Source organism: Balaenoptera physalus, assembly GCF_965194825.1.
Source record: "Balaenoptera physalus genome assembly, chromosome: 15".
In the NCBI taxonomy this organism is placed as follows: Eukaryota; Metazoa; Chordata; class Mammalia; order Artiodactyla; family Balaenopteridae; genus Balaenoptera; species Balaenoptera physalus.
Window position 1 is genome coordinate 31,847,665 of NC_138894.1, and position 27,369 is coordinate 31,875,033.

Genomic DNA, 27,369 nt, shown 5'->3' on the forward strand with positions numbered 1-27,369 from the left:
TTTCAAGAGACCTGGAAGAACGAATTAGCTTGTTTTACAAAAACCTATAAAAACTATTAACCAAGGAAACATTTCAATTTCATATAGTAAACAGGCTGTAGAAAAAACATTCATCCATCAAATCTATAATGGAATGCCAGAAATCAGTATTCCAACCACAACTCTCTCCTCATCTTTGTAAGCAGCTCACATTATCAATCCTAGGAGAATAATGAATGGAACAGCAGTGCAGCAAATTCAAAGATGAGAGTCCCATCTTCACCCTCTGAGGTGACGTGCTCCCGCCCCTTCCCTGGTGCTCTTACCTGCAGCGGAGACCACAATATCTGCAAGAGCTGTATGTTTCTTCAGCTGCTCCTTGGGAGTATATCGATGAGATATTGTGACAGTGGCATCACCTATGAGTTAAAAAATATTTCCGAATCAAAGCTGGGATTGGATGAGATCTCAACTAGGCAAACCATGCGAGAAATTCAACATCTCCGAAAAAATAATTGACAGTTCCTGTGCCATACTTTCTGGGCAGCCAATTGTCATTTTTAAAAAAAAACAAATACTCAATTTCTTGTAACTTTTACCTGCTGGTCCTAGCTCTACCCTTTGGAGTCATACATCTTTAGATTTATTCCTTATCCTATTTAACAGCCTTTCTAAACAAAATATCACTAGAATTACTCAAGGATTTTTCTTAAAAGTGTGCTGAAAGATACCTGGAAATATTTAGTTTTGACATTATTTCTGATGTAATCATGTATAGTCATATTATGATAACCACATTAACTCTGATTTGAAGCTTTTTCTCAAATTAATAGAACTTGACACAATGATGACACATTACAGTAATATCAATTCAATTGTTTGCATTGGTCTAAGATTTTTTTCTACCAAATGGCACAGAACAGGACACTAACTTTGAATAAGTTCTACTTCTTAGCTCCAACTATCAAAGCCATAACTGGAAATTCTAATTGTCTACAACCATACTTATACTCAAAACTCAAATTTCTGAGGCATATCTATCTCTGAACTAGTTCCATACTAGTGAATATAAATGAACTTTCAAGTGACACTGAGTACAGCTTCTCCTACAAAGATTACTCCCCAAGTACCTATTAACAAAATTACAACAAAAACAAAGTTTAACAAAGTTAACACTTCCAAACATCCACAGGGCAGTCTCTCAAGCGTCTCTCGTAAGGGAGAAGAGGACTCATCCCTGGGAGCAAAACCCTTACCTCCGGGGCGTTCGTGTGCCCCATCCGTGTGCAGCAGTACTGCAATGGGCATTCCAACGTTTTTTGACCTTCCAGCCACAAGCACATTCTTCCCCAGGGTTGGAATACCTATGAAAAATAAATATATTTGCATTTAAGATAGTGCCTGATTATCTTAGAAAGAGCACCAAAGGAAAAGGAAGGCTGATGGCCTAGGATGTGACTTTAATTGTGATAATGAAGGAATTCACTAAGCTTATTGCCTCATCAGTCAACTGGACTATCACTCGCTACACAGAGTGAAAGCTAAAAGGAAACATTTTATAAGCTGCAAAATGTTATGAGTGTGCACAATCACCACTATTAAAGCTTAAGTTTCCCTCAGAGGTTTCTGGATTAAACAGCAAAAACAGTTGTAGGCAACTGCTAAAGGAGTTAGGCTCTGGGGAGCAGGACTAGAGGCTGTGGGGTGGGAGTTTCCACTCTGCATGAATTTTTACCATTTGTAAGTACTGCCTTGATAACACTGAGACAGATATACCTACCAGTTCGCTTAATTATTTCCCACACACCCCATGGAGTAGCTGGTAACATGGAATTCTGGTCCAGACACATTCGCCCTACGTTAATTACATGAAAGCCATCAACATCTTTGTCTGGAGAAACAGCATTGCAGATCTTTCTCTCATCAATGTGCTCTGAAAAAGAAATCAGAGCAGTGGTCTTAAGTCACTCTTACGTAGTTAGCACTGCTTGACTCCAGCTTACCTGGTTTGCCACAAAAACCTGTTCCGCTTTTACAGCTCGCCCCCATGACTTATTTCTTCATCTGCATATAAGGAACACACATCGAGCAAAGCCAAATGCCAAGATCAAAGCCAGTGTCCTGTTGTACAACTGCTTCCTTCCACTGTCCTTTGCTTTAAGATCTCAATACCAAATCAAGGAGTAATTGGTATTCTGAGTAGGTCTGTCCCATATCTAATAACATACTCACTCTCTTGAGTTTACCTCCCCTTTATGTCAAATCCACACAAGGGGCCAGTTGTATAAAGTAACAAGTCTCTCCATTCCTCAGAAATCATTTAAAATATTTATTTATTTGGCTGCACCGCGTCTTAGTTGCAGTATGCGGGATCTTCCTTGCAGCATGCGCGATCTTTAGTTGTGGCATGTGGGATCTTTGTTGCGGCATGCGGGATCTAGTTCCCTGACCAGGGATCGAACCCAGGTCCCCTGCATTGGGAGCACGGAGCCTTACTCCCTGGACCACCAGGGAAATCCCCAGAAATCATTTTAAATGGTGGTGTCCAAATCTCACCTGGAAGAGGCAGCTGAACAAGGAGGCCATCTACATTATCATCATTATTTAGTTTATTGATTAAATTCAACAGTTCTTCCTCTGAAATTGAAGCTGGTTTCACAATTGTCTCACTGTTGATTCCTATAAGAAAATTTCAAGGTAAAAAAAAAAAAAAAGAGGCATTTATTGAGACAATGCTATGCTGCCTGCCATGCTACCAGCAAGACGTTTTATCATCATACCCACCCTGGTAGCTGGAAAGCTTGAATCGGCTGACAAGTAACCTTAAGTAACTTCCCAAATACAAACACTAAAGAATACTAGCTTGATACTTTCTTTTCTTTTCTTTTTTAACATCTTTATTGGAGTATAATTGCTTTACAATGGTGTGTTAGTTTCTGCTTTATAACAAAGTGAATCAGCTATACATATACATATACATATACATATATCCCCATATCTCTTCCCTCTTGCGTCTCCCTCCCTCCCACCCTCCCTATCCCACCCCTCTAGGTGGTCACAAAGCACCGACTGATCTCCCTGTGTTATGCGGCTGCTTCCCACTAGCTACCGGTTTTATGTTTGGTAGTGTATATATGTCCATGCCACTCTCTCACTTTGTCCCAGCTTACCCTTCCCCCTAGCTTGATACTTTCCATATATTATACTACATAATCCTCATCAACCTCATTTTATAGACAAGGCCCAGTGAAACTGAAACACAAGCTGGCTGGTGACAATCTTTCCAGTTCCAAAGTCCATGTTCTTTCCACTGTATCACACTACCTCCCATCCCAATGTCTTAGAAAGCCATGGCTTACTATTTTCTAGAGGTTCTAAAGGTTTTTCAATGAAAAGGGCAGGAGGCTTCAATCCTCAGTGATCAAGAATAGAGTATACCAAGGGCTCACAGTCCAGTAACACTGGCCAGGCACGCCAGAGGTTTCACAGCCCTTCAGAAGGGCAGGCACACGGTGCTCAGACCACTGACCCACAGAGAAGCGGGCAACGGCACAGCTGAGCCTACCCACCTCTGGTCTGCGGCCACACAGAGTCTGCAGTACAGCGAGACCTGGAACACAAGCCTCCCTTCACTCAGACCTGTGCCTTCTGCATTCAAACCTCCAACCACTTCTACACTGCTGATTTAATTGGCTTTGGAACCAACTGGCGGAGAAACCAAAGGCTATTTCAAAGAAGTCAGAGTCATTTCCTTCAAATCCATGACTGTGTTCTAGGCCACATCACTGAGGTCTCCTCAAGCAAATGCTCAAACACCTCATTCAGACTCATTATTGCTCAAGGAAAGCAGATGTAAACTGTGTTCAAGGTCACCTATCAAATGTTAGACTAGAACAGAATTCAGACTACATTCCAGAAGACACCAAGAATACCAACCATATTCCTCCTGTCCTAGTCTATAACCCTCCCCAGTAGACAGCCTGATTTCTTTATGACAAATATTTGGATACAGTTCAATCACATTAGCCTCCTCTGCCTGGGTTTTCTAATCAGAAAAAGGAATCATAAATTGCAATAGAGTTTGCCTCAGATAAGTCTCAGTTTAACAGCAGTCGGGGTCTGAGAGTGACACATACCCACATCGGCAGCTGCTCTGGTTTTGTTGAGGACATAGGAGTGACTTGCAGGATTCTCGCCAACCAGAACGACGCTCAGGTGCGGCCGTTTGTTGCCTGACACCACCCACTCTTCCACCTCCTGCCGCACTTCCTGCTTGATCTGCTCAGCAAGTTTCCTTCCCGAAATGACAACAGCTTCATTTCTGCAGAAGGCAATAGAATCACAAAAACAAATAGCTTGAATCTTTGTAAAGAGTAAAGATCAGGCTACAAAATTGTTATTAAATACCCAAAACTTCAGGAGGTGGGGGAGGGGGAATTGGAAGAAGGTGGTCAAAAGGCATGGTGGGCCCTCCTATCTGCAGGTTCTGCATCTGAGAATTCGTCAACCATGGGTCGAAAACATTGGGGAAAAAAAATTCCAAAAAGTTCCAAAAAGCAAAACGAATTTGCCCTGCACCTGGCAACTATTTACATTGTATTTACAACTATTTACACAGCATTTACATGGTATTAGGTATAAATAACCTAGAGATGATTTAAAGTATACAGGAGGATAGGTTATATACAAATACTATGCCATTTTATATAAGGGACTTGACCATCTGGGAATTTTGGTATCCTGGGGGTTCCTGGAACTAAACCCCTTCAGATACTGAGGGATGACTGTACAAACTTCTAGTTACAAGATAAATAAGTACTAGGGACGTAATGTACATCCTACATTCTCAGTTAGTGAATTGGCTTTTAATTTATACATGCTTTTAAATCATTTCCCAGTTAGTGAATTGGCTTTTAATTTATACATGCTTTTAAATATATAAATTATACTATGCAGTTAAACCAATAAGCAATATACTAGACAAACCTCAAATACCTACCACTCCCTACAGCCCCTCCTGGAAAAGGAGGGGCTGCACGTCCAGTGTAGTTAACACCGCTGTATGATATATAAGAAAGTTGTTAAAAGAGTAGATCCTAAGAGTTCTCACCACAAGGAGAATTTTTTTTTCTTGTCTTTTATATATCTATACGAGATGATGGATTTTAACTGAACCTATTGTGGTAATCATTTCACAATGTATGTAAATCAAACCATCATGCTGTACACCTTAAACTTATACAGTGATGCATGTCAATTATTTCTCAATAAAAGTGGAAAAAGAAAAAGAAAAAAATTCACCAAACTTAAAGTTTAGAATACATAGCTCCTGATCTGAGGGACAACTGAAATCTGAAGGATAGGTTCAAAGTGGTAAATCTGTGTCCAGCTACTTATTTAGGAGGGTAAAGGTGGGTTTTTTTTTAATCTTTATTGGAGTTTAATTGCTTTACAATGTTGTGTTAGTTTCTGCTGTACAACAAAGTGAATCAGCTATATGTATACATATATCCCGACATACCCTCTCTCTCTAAGCCTCCCTCCCACCATCCCTATCCCGCACCTCTAGGTCGTCACAAAGCATCGAGCTGATCTCCCTGTGGAATGCAGCAGCTTCCCACTAGCCATCCATTTTACATTTGGTAGTGTATATATGTCCATGCTACTCTCTCACTTCGTCCCAGCTTCCCCTTTGCCCACTGTGTCCTCAAGTCTGTTCTCTACGTCTGTGTCCTTATTCCTGCCCTGACACTAGGTTCATCAGTACCATTTTTTTTTTTTTTTAGATTAGGAGGATAAAGTTGATTGAAATAGTTACTATCATTAATCTGAAGCGTAGAGAGTTTAAGTAACTGACAGCTAGTACTTAACAGAAGTTGGGTCTCATGTTTAGCGCTTCTGAATCCAGAGTCTAGGCTCTTAATGCTACACCATCCTGCCTCTGATCATTGACAAATTGATAGGCCAAAAAAAAAAAAAAAAAAGTTTTTTGTTGTTAATTTGCATTGTTTTATTTGATCACTCACCACTATGAGATTAAGTAGTTTTTCCCATATGCTTACATGCCATTTGTAGGTTATGTTTTGCCCATGTTGTTAGAACCGAGTCATGTATCAAATCATTTCCCAGTTAGTGAATTGGCTTTTAATTTATACATGCTTTTAAATATATAAATTATGCTATGCAGTTAAACCAATAAGCAATATACTAGACAACCTCAAATACCTACCACTCCCTACAGCCCCTCCTGGAAAAGACTTTCCTGATGAAGAATAGGGATTGGAAGGGGGACTAAGGCAATTCCATCTCATAGGTGGCAGTGCGCTCTACCCCGAGACCCCAGTGCCCCATCCACAGCTGACACACCAGGAGTAAATATCTGATGTCAAGAACAACAATTTCTAGGCTGGCCAGCGGTCCAGCTGGTGCAAAGGTTTATTCACCAGGAGCAGTGGTAGTGAACTAGACCCGTAAGAGCTCCTCTCTGAACTACATTCACACACTAGAACCACATGGATGAGAAACTGCTTGTTGGGGGTGAGACAAGGAGAAAACTCAGATCTAGAAGAAATTTCAGTTCCCAAAAACATATTCAAATGTCTGAAAGCCTATCTCTCCCCAGTAAGAATCGGTAAGAACAATAAGAACAGCTCTTCCTGGGTTCCAACGTGGAGGATTCCTGGTTTTCTTATTTCCACATATATGCTTAAAGTTCCCATTACTTAAAGTAGGACAAGCATCTATTCCTTAAGAAAAAACACCCCGGGGACTTCCCTGGTGGTGCAGTGGTTGAGAATCCGCCTGCCAATGCAGGGGACATGGGTTCTAGCCCTGGTCCGGGAAGATCCCACATGCCGCGGAGCAACTAAGCCCGTGCGCCACAACTACTGAGCCTGCACTCTAGAGCCCGCGAGCCACAACTACTGAAGCCCGCGCGCCTAGAGCCCGTGCTCCGCAGCAAGAGAAGCCACTGCAATAAGAAGCCCGCGCACCGCAACTAGAGAGAAAGCCCGTGCGCAGCAACGAAGACCCAAAGCAGCCAAAAATAAATTAATTAATTAATTAAATTTTTAAAAAAAGATAAAGAAAAAACACCTCACTGAAAACAAGACTTTCCCTTTAGATTTTTGTCCCCAGTGTCATAAGGAATGCTCCAACCTCAACACCAATGAAGAATACGATTGTCTGAAACATTGAAACAATCTATTTCCCCTTATAACACATACTTAATTCTCAGGGATAACATCAAGGTACTGGATATCTTGTATGGTCAGATATAATTAATTCTCAAGGCCACTGTTAATTAAAAACTTTAAAGCTTTAATGGTCTAAGCCTTCAATGCCTGCTTTTCAGTTGCATTGTGATTAAATACCTACTTTAAACCAAATCTCACTGTCTTAGATATAATGCAGTAATTTTATATCTAAACCTTATATTAAACATTAATTTGTATTTGCGTCTTTTGAAGTATTAAGAAGATATCACACAGACACCCCTGAGCGGAAGTGTGGGTGAGCACTGCTCTTTGGGGGGGGGGGTCCCAGGCGGACTTTATCAACCCCTCAGCGGAGGTAGTGGGTGAGCACCTTTCTCAGCAGGCTTACACATCTCTTAGGAAGCGTCATGGCTGTACACCTTCCCTCCTGTCCTGGATTTCCCTTATTATCCTCCTTCTCTCCTGACTTCTTGGACCGTCTACCGATCCTTGAGCCTCCCAGCTGGCTTTGCCAGCACATGGGGTGTTGCTTCTTTTACTTCGGTGGAGAGGTAGCCCTCCTCAACATCACAAGGACCATATCCTGAGGGGAGCTGTTGCCTTGTGTTGTTATCACTGCCTTGGGGCCCTTCAGCCCTACCCTTCTATTTGTTTTTCTTTTGTTTAATTGATAAAGTTAATCCATTTAGCTGGCTCAGGGCCTAGGTCTCCTCCCTCCCTCTCTGAAGGATTTAGGCCCTGGGACTCTGGTTGCTTTTTCTCCCACTGGCTCTTGTTCCTTTCCTTGACTAATCCAAAGGACCTACTCAGGCTCACCGACCAGGCAGATTTCGGGTGCTCACAGGGACCCCACTGTTGACACTGGGAGAATGTCAGGACAAATAACTACCACCTGGCCGGGATCCATCAGACTCCCATCTTATCAAGACATCCCAATAAAAAAATGCGGGCAACTACAAGCATCCCGAAGGACTCGCTGCTAGGATGTGTCACCAAGTCCAAGCTCGCCCTGCTCGCTGCACGACAGGCCAATAGATGGGAGATGAGGTGTTGAGACAAGGAATACGACTTTATTCGGAAAGCCGGCAGACCGAGAAGATGGCAGACTGAAGGCTCAAAATAACCATCTTATCGTGGTTTGGATGCCAGTTTCTTTCATAGCACAGAGAAGGGGAGGAGATGAGGAAATAAAGTGAAAAGGCCATAAGTTCTGCAAATATCACCTGGAACGGCCAGTCTCGGGGAGGGAACGTGTTAATTTCTTCTTTCTTGTAGCCATCCACAAGTGGAACAGGGTCCGGATGTTTCCCTGAACAAAGGCACTTTGGTTTAACATTCAGGCAGAGGGGCAGGGTTCCCCAAGGCAGGCCATTATGTATAGACAGCATCCTTTTAGTGAAAAAAAAGCAGCAGAAAGCAAAGGTTAAAGTAAAAGAAACAGGACTTCCCTGGTGGCGCAGTGGTTAAGAATCTGCCTGCCAATGCAGGGGACATGGGTTTGAGCCCTGGTCCGGGAAGATCCCACATGCTGCGGAGCAACAAAGCCAGTGCGCCACAACTGCTGAGCCTGCATTCTAGAGCCCGTGAGCCACAACTACTGAGCCCACGTGCCTAGAGCCCGTGCTCCGCAACAAGAGAAGCCACCGCAATGAGAAGCCCATGCACTGCAACGATGAGTAGCCTCTGCTCGCTGCAACTAGATAAAGCCCGCATGCAGCAACGAAGACCCAATGCAGCCAAAAATAAAATAAATAAAAATAAAATAAATAAATAAAAAGATAAAGTAAATGAAACACAACCAACATGTAGTCTGATTTGGCTCTTCCCTGTTACAGATGCATATTAACTAACTGGGGAAAATTTAGACAGGGTGGTTTAAGAAAAAAATTAATTTTCTTTTGCAATACTGTATGGCCCCAATACAAACTAGGGGACGAAGTGATCTGGCCAAAAAAAATTTGGGTCATTGAATTACAATACCATCTTGCAACTGGACCTATTTTGTAAAAGGAAAGGTAAATGGGGGGAAGTCCCATACATCCAAACGTTCATGACCCTATTCCATAATCCAGATCTAAAGAACTCCTGCTGGGTGTACCTGGCTCACACCCCTTTCAAAGTGCCTTCTTCACAGAAGCCAAATGTTTCAGTTGATCTCTTTATGAGTCCACCTCCCCGAGAGGTCTACCGTGAACTCCTACCTCCCCCAATTGTGAGGGGGGACAGTCTTCCGGACCATTTACCCCTGATGCCGCATCCGGGGAGCTGGAGACACCAGACCCCCATAACTCAGCTCATGGATTTGGCTTTTGGAGTATTTAACAATAGAGAGGCAAAAAGGATTCAGGGACAACAGCAAAAAGCACAACAACTGGCAGCAGCCCTAACCCCTGCACCACCCCAGGGTTACCATCCCTTGCGAAGACCCATGGTGAGGACAGGATCCAGGAATGCTGGATCAGAGTCACTATCTTGCCAAAAAGCATCTGTTTTAAGTGTGACCAAGAGGGTCACTGGAAGCAGAACTGCTCCCAGTCCCGAAGGGGACTCGGGGCTCCCAAAGCAATGATGGCCGAGAGGATGGAAGACTGATGGGGCCCGGGACCCTCCCTGGCTCCCAAAGGACACCTGGTCATTTCTCCGGAGAAGCCTCGGGTAACCTTTGACATGGAAGGTAGGAAAGTTATTTTCTTATTAGATACCTGGGCTGCCTACTCTGTGCTGACTGATTTCCCTGGACCCTTGTCCTCCACAAGCTGTATAATAACAGGGATTGATGGAAAGCTCCCAACCAGTGATTCACTCCTCCCCTCAACTGCTTGCTAGGAAATTTTACCTTTGCACATCAGTTTCTGCTCATGCCTGAGTGCTCCCCCCCCTTGTTGGGAAGGGACTGGCTCACTAAATTCCCCGACAATAATCCAAGCTGGAGATCCTCACAGAGATAGCACCCACCAAGAAAAACAATTGCTCTTGGTCAGAGGAATCTACCTCAGTCCCAAGTGAGAGGAGATCTACATTCCACCCCATCTAAGTTTTTAAACTATGGGCTGTTAAACTAGTTCATAGTTCAAGAACTAAAGGTCGCTTTCTTCTGCATTCCCCTGCACCCCAGTATCTCTTTGCCTTTGACTGGACAGATCCAGACACTGAAATGCCATGAATGCCTCCAGTCTGTGCGCTTATAAAATTCAAGCTGAGGGTGCTTACGTGATAGGAATCGAATGGACCAAAAAAAAAAAAAGAAAAAACGTGGGCTAGAAATTGTCCAGCTACCTTTAAAAATGCGATCACATGAGGCCGTAGGCAAGCCGCCTCAGACCAAAGGCCTGACTGAGGGCCATAATTTAAAAATTTCTTAAACCCAGGGAGGATCCCCAAAAGTGTTTGTAAAAATGGGAGGCCACTGGTCTGACTAAGCTAACCATACCTGATAGAAATTTGGGGGAAGGACTTCTCCCCTAAGCTAAATGAGGAAAGTAAAACATTCCTCAACATAGGTAAATGGGTATAGCAGTCCTTCAATATCATTGAGGGAGCCACCCAATTCTTTAAAAAAAAGAAAAAAAAAAAAAAACTGTCCTTATTTTACAAATCTAGTCTTTACAGGACCAGAGATGTAGCTCCAAAAACAAATACAAAGCTCACAATCCTTTTACCACTCCCAAAACCTTCCCTATTTATCTGAAGAGGCTTGTAAGTATTAAACAAAGGGGAAACAAAGTCATCCTAGGAGGAACTTACCTGTGCCTTTGAGATGCAAATATCCTACCTGTTTTTTTTCCAGGAACCCTTATCTCCGCCCTCTTTTTAAAATGCAAATTTTGAAAAAGGCAGTAAATAATTTGTAACTTGTCAAGGACAAATAAAAATCTTAAGTATCTTTTCCATAAATATTAGTAAAAAGGGTTTAGCCATCTAGACAGGTGAGCTTTATTTGTTCCACCTGCCAGAAACCCAATTTTAATCCAACCTCCTTTGTAGACTGATGCTGTACCTGACTCTTGGCTAAAATTTTGGAATGGGAACTATGAGGCCTCTGGGTTTGTATGTATCTATGTGTGTGCTGTAGATGTATGGTATTGCCAAAAATTAATTCATAAAAGAGCTCTATTTAGTTGATTTAAAGAAAATTAAGTGCTTATACAAATACTTAGAAATAGAAAGTAATCTGGCCAGAATGAACTTCAGGTTCATGTTATCTGTAAAATATTCAGTACTAAACTGATATCTGGTATTGAAGGTGGCTTAAGCTTGTTGGTTTGATTAATATAGACATGTCTTTAGAGTCATCAATGTTAAGTATAATACTTCTGTTGTGGGCTTCCCTGGTGGTGCAGTGGTTAAGAATTCACCTGCCAATGCAGGGGACACGGGTTCGAGCCCTGCTCTGGGAAGATCCCACATGCTGCAGAGCAGCCAAGCATGTGCACCACAACTACTGAGCCTGCACTCTAGAGCCCGTGAGACACAACTACTGAGCCCGTGTGTCACAACTACTGAAGCCTGCGCACCTAGAGCCCGTGCTCCGCAAAAAGAGAAGCCACTGCAGTGAGAAGCCTGCGCACCGCAACTAGAGAAAGCCAGAGCGCAGCAACGAAGACCCAACACAGCCAAAAATAAATAAATTAAAAATAAATAAATTAAAAAAAAAATTACTTAAAGAAAAAATACTTCTGTTGTACCTAGATTTACTAGACCTTATTATATCTATTGCAAATTTGTTAGCAAATTTAGTTATGGGAGTAACTCAATGAGGAAAAAACTTTTAAGGAAAGTAAGATATGTGTTTTCAGTAAAAGAACGTGTGAGGAATGAAAAAATACTGAGAAGTTATGCCATTTTTGATAACAGATTGTGTGAGTTTCTTTGCCTTTAATCTGTATTTGCTTTTGAGATCTCTTGACACTTTGGTTAAGAAATAAGTATTGTCTCATAGTGACCAATGATTTTATTTGATCAAGTGTTTTAAAACTTTTTGACAAACTTCCCAAATGTCAAATTTTAATTAAAGTTCTTCTGACTTTCAACTAACTTTGGGGTGCTTTAGAGGGCCCCTGAGGCATCTCAGAGAGAAATATTTAACTAGTATTATTTAGTATGTTAAATTACATAGACAGCATTATCACACGAGCAATAAACCTATTTAAAAATATACTGTATGGATGAATGTTATTAATATAGACATTCTAAAAATTATATAAAGGTTCTAAAATTTGGATATGTCCTGGTATAATGCTATAGTTCTAGTTGTTATCTTAAAATGTTCTATGTCACAACAAGTAACCAAGCTTCTTTATCAATTACACTGTAATCGGATATTTAACCTTTTAAGTCTTTCGTCATTTATAGACAGTTACTGTTGTACTCTGATGCTGTTCCAAAAGTGCTTCATCTTCAAGAACATTCATAGGGAGGCTACAGAAGCAGTTCCACATCAAGATGATGGCTATGCAATGATTCCAGCTCATGTCAACTTAAAACAAGAAGCTGTCCTGCTCCTGGGGCCCCTAGATCAGGCATCCAGAGATTTGTCACTCCCTGACAGGCAGGGTTGATGCCCCTACTCAGCCCTGAAGCAGCTACAGATGACAGACCATTGCCCCTCTGCTTCCCATAAGATTATGGGAGTAAAATCTCTGAGTGGGGAATGAGACAGGAGGGGGGCAGGGCACAACCTTTTAAAGAATGACATAGCCCAAGGACAAGACATAAATTGGCTAGAACCAGCTAGGTCCAAGATGGTGGACAAGTTGTCTTCCACCAAACCTTGAGCCTCAGTATAAGCTCATTGTAACACATCAGCACACTAAATGACACACCCACATGACAGTTCCAAGGCCGACCATAAAAGGTAAAAAAATGGGCAGTGGCTCAATTCCTGGAAATCCCGACCCCTTACCCAAAATAGCTGGGATACTCCTTCCACTCATCAACCTATGAAATTACCCACTCTTATAAAAACTGACAACCCCATACCCTGCTGCCTCTTGCCTTCTGAGATGGCCCACCCTCTGTCTAGTGAGTGTGTTTCTCCCTGAATAAACCTTCTTTCACTTAAAAAAAAAAAAAAAGAAGATATCACAATTTTATAGCAAACCTAATGAATTTACTCGATTTTACATGATAATTCTAGCAGAGCACAAAATATACAATAGCATTTCATATATACTCATGATATATTAAGGAACTAAAAACATGTTAATATTTACAAATCCAATTCAGATTTAGGGTTGAGGAGGACTTCTTTAAAAGGGCTTTGCTGCTGTCACTGTTTGCAGATGACATGATACTATACATAGAGAATCCTAAAGATGCTACCAGAAAACTACTAGAGCTAATCAATGAATTTGGTAAACTAGCAGGATACAAAATTAATGCACAGAAACCTCTTGCACTCCTATACACTAATGATGAAAAATCTGAAAGAGAAATTAAGAAAACACTCCCATTTACCACTGCAACAAAAAGAATAAAATATCTAGGAATAAACCTACCTAAGGACACAAAAGACCTGTACGCAGAAAATTATAAGACACTGATGAAAGAAATTAAAGATGATACAAATAGATGCAGAGATATACCATGTTCTTGGATTAGAAGAATCAACATTGTGAAAATGACTATACTACCCAAAGCAATCTACAGATTTACTGCAATCCCTATCAAACTACCACTGGCATTTTTCACAGAATTAGAACAAAAAATTTCACAATTTGTATGGAAACGCCAAAGACCCCGAATAGCCAAAGCAATCTTGAGAAAGAAAAATGGAGCTGGAGGAATCAGGCTCCCAGACTTCAGACTATACTACAAAGCTACAGTAATCAAGACAGTATGGTACTGGCACAAAAACAGAAATATAGTCAAGGGAACAGGATAGAAAGCCCAGGGGCTTCCCTGGTGGCGCAGTGGTTGAGGGTCTGCCTGCTAATGCGGGGGACGCGGGTTCGAGCCCTGGCCTGGGAGGATCCCACGTGCCGCGGAGCGGCTGGGCCCGTGAGCCACAACTACTGAGCCTGCGAGTCTGAAGCCTGTGCTCCGCAACAGGAGAGGCCACGATAGTGAGAGGCCCGCGCACCGCAATGAGGAGTGGCCCCCGCTCGCCGCAACTGGAGAAAGCCCTCGCACGGAGACGAGGACCCAACACAGCCATAAATAAATAAATAAAAAAAAAAAAAAAAAAAAAAGACAGCCCAGACATAAACCCACGCACATATGGTCACCTTATCTTTGATAAAGGAGGCAAGAATATACAGTGGAGAAAAGACAGCCTCTTCAATAAGTGGTGCTGGGAAAACTGGACAGGTACATGTAAAAGAATGAAATTAGAACACTCCCTAACACCATACACAAAAATAAACTCAAAATGGATTAAAGACCTAAATGTAAGGCCAGACACTATCAAACTTTTAGAGGAAAACATAGGCAGAACACTCTATGACATAAATCACAGCAAGATCCTTTTTACCCACCTCCTAGAGAAATGGAAATAAAAACACAAATAAACAAATGGGACCTAATGAAACTTAAAAGCTTTTGCACAGCAAAGGAAACCATAAACAAGATGAAAAGACAACCCTCAGAATGGGAGAAAATATTTGCAAATGAAGCAACTGACAAACAATTAATCTCAAAAATTTACAAGCAGCTCAATATCAAGAAAACAAACAACCCAATTCAAAAATGGGCAGAATGGGCTTCCCTGGTGGCGCAGTGGTTGAGAATCTGCCTGTCAATGCAGGGGACACGGGTTCTAGCCCTGGTCTGGGAAGATCCCACATGCCACAGAGCAACTGGGCCCGTAAGCCACAATTACTGAGCCTGTGCTCTGCAACAAGAGAGGCCGCGACAGTGAGAGGCCTGCGCACCGCGATGAAGAGTGGCCCCCGCTTGCCACAACTAGAGAAAGCCCTCGCATAGAAACGAAGACCCAACACAGCCATAAAATAAATAAATAAATAAATAAATAAATAAAAGCAATCTTTAAAAAAAAAAAAAAAAAGGGCAGAAGACCTAAATAGACATTTCTCCAAAGAAGATATACAGATTGCCAACAAACACATGAAAGAATGCTCAACATCATTAATCACTAGAGAAATGCAAATCAAAACTACAATGAGATATCATCTCACACCAGTCAGAATGGCCATCATCAAAAAATCTACAAACAGTAAATGCTGGAGAGGGTGTGGAGAAAGGGAACCCTCTTGCACTGTTGGTGGGAATGTAAATTGATACAGCCACTATGGAGAACAGTATGGAGGTTCCTTAAAAAACTAAAAACAGAACTACCATACGACCCAGCAATCCCACTACTGGGCATATACCCTGAGAAAACCATAATTCAAAAAGAGTCACATACCAATATGTTCATTGCAGCTCTATTTACAATAGCCAGGACATGGAAGCAACCTAAGTGTCCATCAACAGATGAATGGATAAAGAAGATGTGGCACATATATACAATGGAATATTACTCAGCCATAAAAAGAAATGAAACTGAGTTATTTGTAGTGAGGTGGATGGACCTAGAGTCTGTCATACAGAGTGAAGTAAGTCAGAAAGAGAAAAACAAATACTGTATGCTAACACATATATATAGAATCTAAAAAAAAAATAAAAGTGGTCATGAAGAACCTAGGGGCAAGATGGGAATAAAGACATAGACCTACTAGAGAACAGACTTGAGGATATGGGGAGAGGGAAGGGTAAAGCTGGGACAAAGTGAGAGAGTGGCATGGACACATGTACACTACCAAACGTAAAATAGATAGCTAGTGGGAAGCAGCTGCATAGCACAGGGAGATCAGCTTGGTGCTTTGTGACCACCTAGAGGGGTGGGATAGGGAGGGAGGGAGACGCAAGAGGGAAGAGATATGGGAACATATGTATATGTATAACTGATTCACTTTGTTATAAAGCAGAAACTAACACACCATTGTAAAGCAATTATACTCCAATAAAGATGTTTAAAAAAAAAAGATAACTGTAATAAAATCTTTAAAAAAAATAAAATAAAATAAAAGGGCTTTGCTGATACAAATACCCCTGGCAACATTCTTGATCTATAGTAATACCTGCCCCGCACCAGAAATAGATTCCAAACCCTGGAATAGAATAGAGTGAAAGATTACTTTAAAAGGGCTTAGGACAGTCATTTATATTGAATGAAATAAAAAATAAAGTGCCAGGCATGTGGGGACTTCCCTGGCAGTCCAGTGGTTAAGACTCCGAGCTTCCAATGCAGAGGGCGGGGGTTCGATCCCTGGTTGGGGAACTAAGATCTCACGTGTCACGTGGCATGGCCAATAATAGAAAATAAATAAAGTGTGCCAGGCATATATATTCACTAAAAATTAATTTCTAACTCTGTTGGCTAAATTTATACACACACACATCCTTAATATACAATAGATATATTTATCTATTTATACACTCATAAGGATAGTTTTATAAAAATAATCAGTGAGTAGGACTTAGATTGCACTTCATTAAAAAAAATTTTTTTTAAGTTCCTTTCGAAAGCAGTAAACTTAGAGAAAATGGTAGCAGCATATTTGGGCTAAGCATGATATAATAAAGTTAAGGACACAGGGTTCTGGGAGAATCCAGTGTTCCAAGTTCCAAAGGCAACTTCTGGATGTTATGCCAATTTGCTTAAAAAAAAAAAAAAAAAAAAGAAGTCAAAGAGTAACAAGAACCAAAACAAAGCCACAATGCAATGAGTATCTTTTATAACATAACTGTGTTTTAGCCCTTGCCTGCATACCACAACTCTGCCAAATGTGAAACACAGTCCTGAGAGGGAGTCATTACCTACTTTCCCAACATTTTTTTTTTTTTGCCAATGGGCAGATAAAGTTACTGCTACCCCAAAATAAATGGAAATGGAGACTGAGATCAGTCCCATGGGGAATCCAAAATTTAGTAACTATATTAGCTAACACGTTTAGGAGTGCTTTCACAGATGTGTTTAGAAAAATTTCCAATAAAATTATGAATCAACAGACTAGAAAGAAGAGGACTATCTAAATAAAATTAAAAACTGAAATCCAAGTCAGAAGCATCTTCACTTTCCTTCTAATTCAATAGTTTACAGTACTGTAATTTTCCATGAAAAATTAATATCAGGTGCATTTTACAATTAATGATCAACTTATTTTGGAAAGAGTTCTGTTATCTACTAATTAATGGAACCAGTAATGAGTGAACAAAGACACAAAGGGGGATGGATCTAACGTCTCTTAAACACGAGATAGTTTGCTTAGAGCTCTACATACATTACTCTCAGTTACCTTGGGACTATTATAATAAGCCTGTTATACAGAACAAGAAACTGAGGACAGTAGAAACAAAATTCAAACACAAACTTCTGCCTCCAAAGTCCATTTTTTCCTTTACCTCACTGTTGCCTAGACTACAGTACTATCTCTGTAACCATGAAAACTCTCACACTACCCCCCCCCAAAAAAAGGAATACATTCAGACCCATATTTTTTTTCATTTCTGTTCAATTTTATTTTATTTTAACATCTTTGTTAGCGTATAATTGCTTTACAATGGTGTATCAGTTTCTGCTTTATAACAAAGTGAATCAGTTATACATATACATATGTCCCCATATCTCTTCCCTCTTGCATCTCCCTCCCTCCCACCCTCCCTATCCCACCCCTCTAGGTGGTCACAAAGCACCGGGCTGATCTCCCTGTGCTATGCGGCTGATTCCCACTAGCTATCTATTTTACATTTGGTAGTGTATATATGTCCATGGCACTCTCTCACTTTGTCCCAGCTTACCCTTCCCTCTCCCCATATCCTCAAGTCCATTCTCTAGTAGGTCTGCATCTTTATTCCCGTCTTGCCCCTAGACCCATATTTTTTAAAAGATGTTTTAATTTTACCAGCTAGCACTAATCAAAGCAATACATTAGAACACTGAATACCAAATGTACTTATTGCCTTCAGAGATGTGGAAACCTACATTTCATTCAGAAAAGGCAGTGAAAGGAAGGCATTTGCTTTTTTGTTTTTTATAAATTTATTTATTTTGTTTATTTATTTTTGGCTGCGTTGGGTCTTTGTTGCTGCGTGCGGGTTTTCTCTAGTTGCGACGAGCAGGGGCTACTCTTCATTGCGGAGCCTGGGCTTCTCATTGCGGTGGCTTCTCTTCTTGCAGAGCACAGGCTCTAGGCGCGTGGGCTTCAGTAGTTGTGACTTATGGGCTCAGTAGTTGTGGCTCGCAGGCTCTAGAGCGCAGGCTCAGTAGTTGTGGCATACGGGCTTAGTTGCTCCGCAGCATGTGGGATCTTCCCGGACCAGGGCTCGAACCCGTGTCCCCCGCATTGGCAGGTCGCTTCTTAATCACTGCGCCACCAGGGAAGCCCCAAAAGCAGGGCATTTGTTACTGGAGAGTGTGAGCAAACTGTTCCAGTTCTTTAGGTAAGGAATTGGAGTATTTTTATAAATCTCTTTTCAGTCATGAAAGCACATGTGGCCAGAACTTAGGAAGGTAGGAAGAGGGAAGAGAACAGACAGTAATGAAAGATGGGGCTGGAAAGGCCGGTCAGGGACAGACAAAGGAAATCCTTAAATGTCCCCTCTGAAGTCTTCTTTCAAGAACGCATTAATCCCCATTCTGTGCTCCAACAGCACCTTGGAAACGTCTCTAATAGCATTTTTACACTGACTGGAAATTACATTTTCTGCCACACGTACGTGTTCTGCCTCTTGACAAGTATGGGAGTTCCACTAAAGAAAACCGCTTTTACCATCTCTGAATTCGCACAGCCTAGCACAGTGCCTGGATAAAGGGGCTGCTGTTACAAGGCTTAGGTCTCTGCAGTGTAAAGGCTCTAAAGATTGACGGGAAAGAGGGTGCATAGCTTTAGGGAACGAAATCACAGCTCCCCCTCCACCCCCCCCAAAAAAAGATTCTTCAACCTAGGTTTAGAATAGGAATTTGAGGTCCAAAAAAATCAGGAAATATTTATTACCTCCCTAAGAAAACGCAAACAGAGCTTTCCCTCTTCTCTTCCCGGGCGTTTACCACCTCAATTTACTCTGTCTGGCACTGACCAACTCCGGGTGGGTTGCAGTCAAAGTCCTGGTGACCACAACACATTTATTCTCTTGGGAGGGAAAGGGGCAGCTTGTAGAGCAGCGCGAGCCACACCCACGACCGGGAGAAGGAGGGAAGTGCTGGTACCCGGCGAGCAAGGCTCCGCCCTAACCCCCGCCACCGCTAGGGTCCCGGGAAGGGACGGCTCACGGAAGGCGGCTCACTCACAACTCTTCCCCGCGTTCGCCAAAACATCTCCTCTGCTTTCCCGCTCTTGGTATCAGGGCCAAGGGCGACCGGCAGGTTCTGGCCGGTGACCTCCGTATGCTCCCAGGTAAGTCGCGGCGCCCCAGGGCCCGCCAGCACCTCCGCTCCACACCGTGGGCCCCGTTCAGCCGGCGGACTGGCTTTGAGACAGGGCGACGCCCGGAGCCTGCAGCAGACCGGCTCCTCCGAAAGGCGGGCTCCCGGTTTCAGCCCACACAGCCGAACGAGCGCCCTGGTGGTAGGCTGCGGCCACTCTGGGATGCCACGTCGCCCCGCCACACCCCTCTCGGTGGCCACCACCTCCCGGGACGGAGATGCTCATGAAGGGAGTCCCTGGGCGGGCCCCGCGCTCGGTTCCCCTCGGATTTCCGCGCTGACCCAGCCCCCCGACCCTCTTACCGAACTGCCGAGAGGTGGAAGGGGCGATGATGGAGGCGGCAGCTCTGCGCCGGCCGGAGCAGCCGGGTGGCCAAAGCGGATAAGAGGGACGCTACAGCCATGGCCAGCGCCGGGAGGGAAAGGCGCGCCGGCCCTGCGGTTATACCGCTGCCGCGTGGCAGGCCCCGCCTCCTGCCGGCACCCATTGGTCCCTGCGGCTCTCCACTTGCAGTCTGTTGGGCCGCTGGAGCTGAAGGAACCGATCGGTTGTCTTCCTTTAAACGTAGAGAAGCCCAGTAAAGCCATGCTTGTGATTGGAGCAATAAGAGCCAAGAGCGAGACCCTGGATGGTTCCGAAGGCTCGATAGCTTGCCGAGACTGGCTGAGGAAGGCAAGCCCCTGCCAAACGTTGTCACGGAAGCTCGGCCAACGCGTTCATTCACTGCCCAAATATCTGAGTGCGTACTGTGTGCCAGGCGCTTTAAGAGTGGATAAAAAGATAGGCAGATGGAATAGCAACTAATAAATGCAGAAGAATGATGCAGTTAGAAAACGACTATTTGGCAAAATCATAGTAAAAATTGATTGAGAATCATCAATGGATGTCAAAACAACTGAGTGAAGTTGGATGAGGACCAAGTTATTTACATATAGTGTTACCAGATCTTGCAATAAAAATACAAGATGCCCAATTAAATTTGGATTGGGAGGAGGGGTCATACTTTACTAAAAAGGTATTCGTCTGTTACCTGAAATTCAAATTAAACTGGGCTACCTGTATTTTATCTGACTGGCCGCCCTATTTGCATAGTCTCAAAGTATCTCTCCCACAGAGTATTTTTTTAATAGGAAAGGGGGGGACTTCCCTAGTGGCGCAGTGGTTAAAACACTCTGCACTCCCAATGCAGGAGGCTGGGGTTTGATCCCTGGTCAGGGAACTAGATCCTACATGCATGCCGCAACTAAGAATTCAAATGCCACAACAATGGAGCCGGCGAGCTGCAACTGAGGAGCCTGCCGGGCACAACCAAATTAAAAAAGATAGCAAAGGGAGAAAATGGTACATTTACAGTGGAGAAACCTGACAGTCATCACCTTAAACAAGTGATCAAAATTAACACCAGTAATAGGACAAAAACACATTATATGCCCTCAGATATGACGCATTGAGGAGGACACACCACTTCATAAATCTTAGCAAGTCTGAATATTGAATAAAGTGATTTTCCTAAACCATTGAATTCCCTAAAATTGTTACAGATTTCTTATTTACACAATGAGAGGAGAGATCATAGACCTGGAATGTTAAAGCAGTCCAGGAAAAAGGCACATTCCTGAAATTTTGTAATGTACTAGTAGATCTAATCACAAGGAAATATCAGACAAGTCAAAACTAAGGGATGTTCTACAAGAAAAGCAGCCTGTACTCTTCAAAAATGTCCAAGTCATGAAAGACAAAGAATGAGGTACTTTTCTAGATCAAAGGAGCCTGGGCATGACAATTCAATGTAATATGTGATCCCAGACACCCCCCCAATTATTTTCTTTTTTTTTTCCTTCATTCTTCTTTTTTTTCCTCTCTCTCTTTTTGCTATAAAGGACATTATAGGACAACTGGCAAAATAATAATAAAGTCTGTAGATCAGTTAATAGCATTGTATCAATTTAAATTTTCTATAGCTAATCATATTGTGGTTATGTAAGAGAATGTACTTGCTGTTAGAGATAAAGGGACATCATATCTACAAGTTACTTTCAAATGGTTCAGAAAAAAAAAATATATATATATATATATATATATATATATAGGTTTTGTTAGGGCTGCAATAAAATACCACAGACCGGGTGGCTTAAAAAAATTATTATATCTATATGAGATGATGGCTGTTGGCTAAACTTATTGTGACGATCATTTCTTGATGTATGTAAGTCAAATCATGCTGTACACCTTAAAATTATACAGGGTTCTATGTCAATTATATATCAATAAAATTGGTAGAAAAAAAAACAAAATTAATTCTCTTGCAGTTCTGGAGGCTGGAAGTACAAGATCAAGGTGTTGGCAGGTTTGCCCTCTCTTGAGGCCTCTCTCCCTGACTTGCAGGTAGCTAGCTGCCTTCTCACTGTCCTCACGTGGCCTTTCATCTGTGGGAGCACCCCTCTGGCGCCTCTCTCTGTATGTCTTAATCTCCTCTTCTCATAAGGACACCAGTCAGATTTAATTAGAACCCACCGTGACCACCTCATTTTAACTTTATTGCCTTTTTAAAGGCTCTATTTCCAAATACAGTCACATTCTAAGGTACTGAGGGTTAGGGCTTCTACATATGAATTTGGGGGGGCGGGGGGTGACACAATTCAGTCCATAAAGATGTATATACAAAAAGAGAAGCTGATAAAGCATATAGTGAATCTAACATATTAACAACTGGGGAATTGGGCGAAGAGTATGTAAGCATTCCTTGAGCTTTTCCTGCAACCTTTCTGTGTGTCTGAAATTATTTCAAAAAAATTTTTTTAAATCAGAGTTCTGCCCTCCTGGGGTTTGAGGGAAAGGTAGACATACAGTGAGTGATCAAGAGAAGAGACTAAGAAAAAGAATGTGGTGCTGAGAACCCTCAAGACAGTAGATGTGAAAGGTTGTACAGCTCAGAGCATACCCTCAGGTTATATGCCTGGGTGTGATAACTCACAGAATCTATCCCCAGCAAGCCCTGGTGAGGAGGGCCTTACAGTTACTTGGACCTTGCAGCAGTGGCTTTGAAGAGTGAAAGGAACCAGACATGCCCAGATTTTAGGATACACAACCCTCTCACCACTCTGCAAAATTTTGGAAATTCTCTTTTCCCAAAAAGAAAACTCTTGAGAGTGAAAGCATGAGAACATTATTATATATCTTTTACTATGCCTAATGAAAGAACTTCCCTCCATGCTCCCACAGTATTATATTGAAATACCACTTGTTTAACAAAAATACTTTATGCTCTAATTTTTAGCCCAAATTCTGTGGGGTGCTCAGGCCCTTCTAACTCAGGCCCTAAATAGCCTTTCTGCATACTCTTTCCTTGCTCTGCCCTCCACTGAGCACATCCTGTACTTCTACCTGCTGTTTGATTGCCCTCCTCCATCTACTCCCCAGAACCACTGCTACTCATCCCCAAGGCTGCACCCCCAGACTGCCTGACTTACCCGTCTTGCCTTTGGGCCTCCACGTTAAGTGGCCTCACATGTTTCATTGACACATAAGGAAGAATTTGGACCACACACGGGCAAAAGAGCATTTTTGCTCCAACATAATGCTGATAGGCAGAATTAATTGCCCTCTCTTTGGGGCTATCATAGAATATGAGAATACTCCTATGTCAGTCCTCAGAAGGACATCTTGATATTTGTGCATCTGTCTATCGCTTCAAATATTGAAACCGTGCAACTCAGATTGGGACTTACATGCTGGGTCTTTTTTTTTTTTGGCCCCATTGCGCAGCTTGTCGGATCTTACTTAGTTCCCCGACCAGGGATCAGACCCGTGTTCCCTGCATTGGAAGCATGGAGTCTTAACCACTCGACCCCCAAGGAAGTCCTCCATGGTCTTTTAATTGAGATCACACACCTGGTCTCAGGACCTAATGAATCTCAGGTTCTTGATGTCTCATCACAGAAAGAATTCAGTGAGAGACAAAGTGATAGGTAAGAAGTGGATTTATTTAGAGAGAAACACGTTCCACAGAATATGGGCCATCTCAGAAGGTGAGAGGCCCCCAAATATGGCATGGTTAGTTTTTATGGGCTGGGTAATTTCATAGGCTAATGAGTGGATTATTCCAACTATTTTGGGGAAGGGGCAGGGATTTCCATGAATTGGGTCACCACCCACTTTTGGGCCTTTTATGGTTGGCCTCAGAACTGTCATGGCACCTGTGGGTGTGTCATTTAGTATGCTAATATATTACAATGAGGCTCAAGGTCCACTGGAAGTCAGATCTTCTGCCATCTTGGACCTAGTTGATTCTAACCAGTTTTTGTCGTGTCCTATGGTTATGTCATTCTTTTAAAGGTTGTGCCCTGACCCTTTCCCTCCTGTTTCAATATGTTGTGGGCTTATTAAACCAAGACAATTCATATCTCATGACTCATTTCGTTCATGCAAGCACAAAGCACATTTATAACCAAATATCTATTAATAATCATTCTAATAATAGCTAAGCTTTACTGAACACTTATAATGTGTCAGGCACTGTTTTATGCCCTTTGCAAACATTATCCTATTTAATTTTCACAATAAGCACATGAAGTAAGTGCTATTATTATGTCCATTTACAGATGGGGAAAATGAGGCACAGGAGGTTTAAGGAACATGTCTAAGGTCAGGGTGCTAGTAAGGGGAGGGCAGAGATTGAAGCCAGACAGGCTGGCTCCAGAGTCCATGCTCTGCTATTAAGTACCATTTATTGAGCACTTATTCTGTGCCAGGCACTGGGTTCAGCACCATCTTCTTTAATCCCAACAACCCTGTGAGGTACGTATTATGTTCCGCATTTCAGATGAAAAAACTGAGACTCAGAGAAATGACCAGTTGCCTGAAGTCACTCACCAGCAAGATGAGGCCTGGCATGGAAACCTTCCCTCTAGCCCTCCACTTCACGTGGGCCTGAATATTTAATAGATAGCTAAGGAGGAAACCGGACCACACACAGGCGAAATCACTTAAAACTATAAATGGGTGAGAGAGAACAGTTGGGCAGAGGAGGCCATGGTGGTGGGACCCACAGAATTGGCAGCTAAACTCTAACAGTGTTCCACGTCTAGAAGGAACCACAGAGCTTATGAACACCAACACATTCCACCACCCGTCAAACCTCCAGTGTAACTGATTTACCTGAAGAAATCAAGGACTCATTATCATCCCAGAGCAATTTCTAAGTGAGGATTATGCCGGGCACCCCTCATGACCTAGAGCTCATAATGGCATCAGGGTAGCCACTGCAGTTGTGAAAATATTGAAATGTTTCTGTATGGATTGGTAAAACCTGTTCTCCCAAGCCCTCTGATTGTATACCACACCCTAGTACCCCTCCCTGGGGAAATTAATATCAACACCCGGACCATGATCCTGCTTTCACACTAGGCTAGTTTGGGCCATGCCTATCCATTTCATACCCCTGACTTTCTCTCATCTTAGAACACACTGTTTTGGGGACAATGTGCCTTCTATTTCAATACCACCAAAGTAGACAGCACTAAGACAGGACAGCCCAGTCTCCAAAACACCCAACCAGAGAGAATTGTTCCTTTTTTCTTACTATGAAAGCAATTCATGTTCTTTGTTTAAAACACACACATGTACGCATACACACTGGAAACTACAAAAAAGATTAAGAAGCAGAGACAAAATGGCACTGTGCTTGGAAGTAAGGATATTTTTTAAAAGTTGAATAAGATACAAACTTGTTCTAACTAGCTTTCTAGCTCAGTGAGGTGGAAGACAAATGATGTTAACAGTTGAGTAGGTAAGTGGCAGAGGTGTGCCCAGGCGTCTCTGGGAGCCGAGTGGAGGGACCCCTGACTCTTGGCAAAGTCCTGTCCTCGCCTTTATACTGGAATCACCTTTATGGCCATAGTGAAAGTGTGGACTCAGGGAAGCAGGCCAAGGAGTATGTTCAGCCTTTTTGACAGGGCCATAAGGCCGACAGAAAACAGGAGAGCTCGTGGCTCACAAGCAGTCCATCCCAGCTCATAAGAAGCTGGGAACTTTGTTCAGAAGACTGCACAGAAACCTCCAGTGATTTACAGGGCCGCTTTGCATATCTCCTTCATAAACCATTATAGGGTGAAAGGCAGCAGGTTAAGGATCCAGTGGTTGGAGAATATCAGCCTCAGAATTTTCAGGATTTAGGTTCTTTCTTCAATTCTTCTCTTTCTTATATTTGAACTGGGGGTGGCTTCTGGTTAAAGGGTTCTGGATATTGGGGGAGTCCGTGTAGCACCCTGAGGAGATGCAGTTCAGTTTTCTTCTAATTTCAAGGAGAAGGAAGGGGACCTTACTTATTTGACAGGATAGGAAAGGGGGCAGGGAGTCAGACTGTGGAGAAAAGGGAACTAGTTTCATAGACCATTAACCACGTGCCAGGAAATATGCTAGATACTTCCCCTACATTTACTCATATAATCCTAATGTTCCTGTGAGGTCAATATATTATTATATCTATCATAGAAGAAGCAACAAACTCACAAAGTTAAAGTAATTTGCCCATGACCACCAGCTAGTAATGGCAGTGCCAGGATTAAACATAGGTCTGTCTTCATCCAAAACCCATGTTCTTTCACAAAATATGTCTATCACAGTTGTGTGAGGTCAGATTGAAGAGAGGGCATTTGGCAGAATGTAATGGCTGGAATGGAGCAAGTGGAAAAAGGAAGATTGACAAGGTTACAGAACATTTAATGACATGATCCTCCCCGAAGGTTGTACTTTATTAGCCTGCCTGCCTGCCTTCTCCCTTTTCTTCTCCTCTTCTTTTTCCTCCTTTTTCTTCTTTTTGCCTGACAAAAAGAACTCTTACTAAATTTTTACCATTTACAAAAATTTTGTATGATTTTTTAAAGAAGAGAGATGATGTGTTACCAAAGCGGTTAAAAATACATGTTTCTGACAGCAGCACCAAAAATTGTTATGGAAAATATTGTTTGTCTTCCAAATTTCAGTACTGAGATGCCAATCCATCATGTTCTTGCTTATTATCTCCTTAGAATTAATTACAAATAAATCAAAACTTGTATTTTATCATGAAAAAAAAATCTACACACTTTCTACTTGTCCTCATTTTATTACATTCAAGATTAAAGGTGATGGCAATACTGAGGGAAATGATTAGCTGCAGAGAACAACATAACTAACAGGTAGCACTTACTATGTGCCAGGCACTGTTCTAAATGCATTACACTTCATAACTCATTTAATCCTCACCATAACTCTATAAAGCAGTGTACTGCTATCATCCCCATTTTGCAGATGAGGAAACTGAGGCACAGAGTGGTTAGTAACTTCCCGAAGATCACACAGCTAGTAAATGGCAAATCTAATTTTCAAATCCATTTCCTTTTTTTTTTTTAATATAAATTTATTTATTTTTGGCTGCTTTGGGTCTTTGCTGCTGCGTACAGGCTTTCTCTAGTTGTGGCCAGTGGGGGCTACTCTTCGTTGCAGTGCGTGGGCTTCTCATTGCGGTGGCTTCTCTTGTTGCGGAGCACAGGATCTAGGCGTGCGGGCTTCAGTAGTTGTGGCATGCGGGCTCAGTAGTTGTGGCTCGCGGGCTGTAGAGCACAGGCTCAGTAGTTGTGGCACGTGGGCTTAGTTGCTCCGCGGCATGAGGGATCTTCCCGGACCGGGGCTCGAACCCATGTCCCCTGCATTGGCAGGTGGATTCTTAACCACTGCGCCACCAGTGAAGTCCCTTTCTTTTTTAAGAC

The 27,369-nt window shown here is 42.4% G+C and overlaps 2 protein-coding genes across 8 annotated transcripts in view; one reads left to right on the top strand and one right to left on the bottom strand.

Annotated features, from left to right (window-relative positions):
- Window positions 1-20,081, bottom strand: part of MTHFD2 (methylenetetrahydrofolate dehydrogenase (NADP+ dependent) 2, methenyltetrahydrofolate cyclohydrolase) — a 69,228-nt gene extending 49,147 nt beyond the window's left edge. For all 7 annotated transcript variants that reach the window (XM_082427152.1, XM_082427153.1, XM_082427150.1 and 4 more), the window contains exons 1-6: window positions 19,924-20,081; window positions 4,116-4,300; window positions 2,536-2,658; window positions 1,760-1,912; window positions 1,236-1,343; window positions 306-398 (exon numbers count right to left, since the gene is read on the bottom strand). In XM_082427152.1, coding sequence (XP_082283278.1) covers window positions 306-398; window positions 1,236-1,343; window positions 1,760-1,912; window positions 2,536-2,658; window positions 4,116-4,300; window positions 19,924-20,024 — 763 coding nt within the window. In that variant the 5' untranslated portion in view covers window positions 20,025-20,081. The remainder of the gene's footprint in view (window positions 1-305; window positions 399-1,235; window positions 1,344-1,759; window positions 1,913-2,535; window positions 2,659-4,115; window positions 4,301-19,923) is intronic.
- The window catches only part of MOB1A (MOB kinase activator 1A), a 36,723-nt gene continuing 28,926 nt past the window's right edge, over window positions 19,573-27,369 (top strand). The window contains exon 1 of the mRNA XM_082427192.1: window positions 19,573-19,591. The gene's annotated coding sequence lies outside the window, so the exon portion shown is untranslated. The remainder of the gene's footprint in view (window positions 19,592-27,369) is intronic.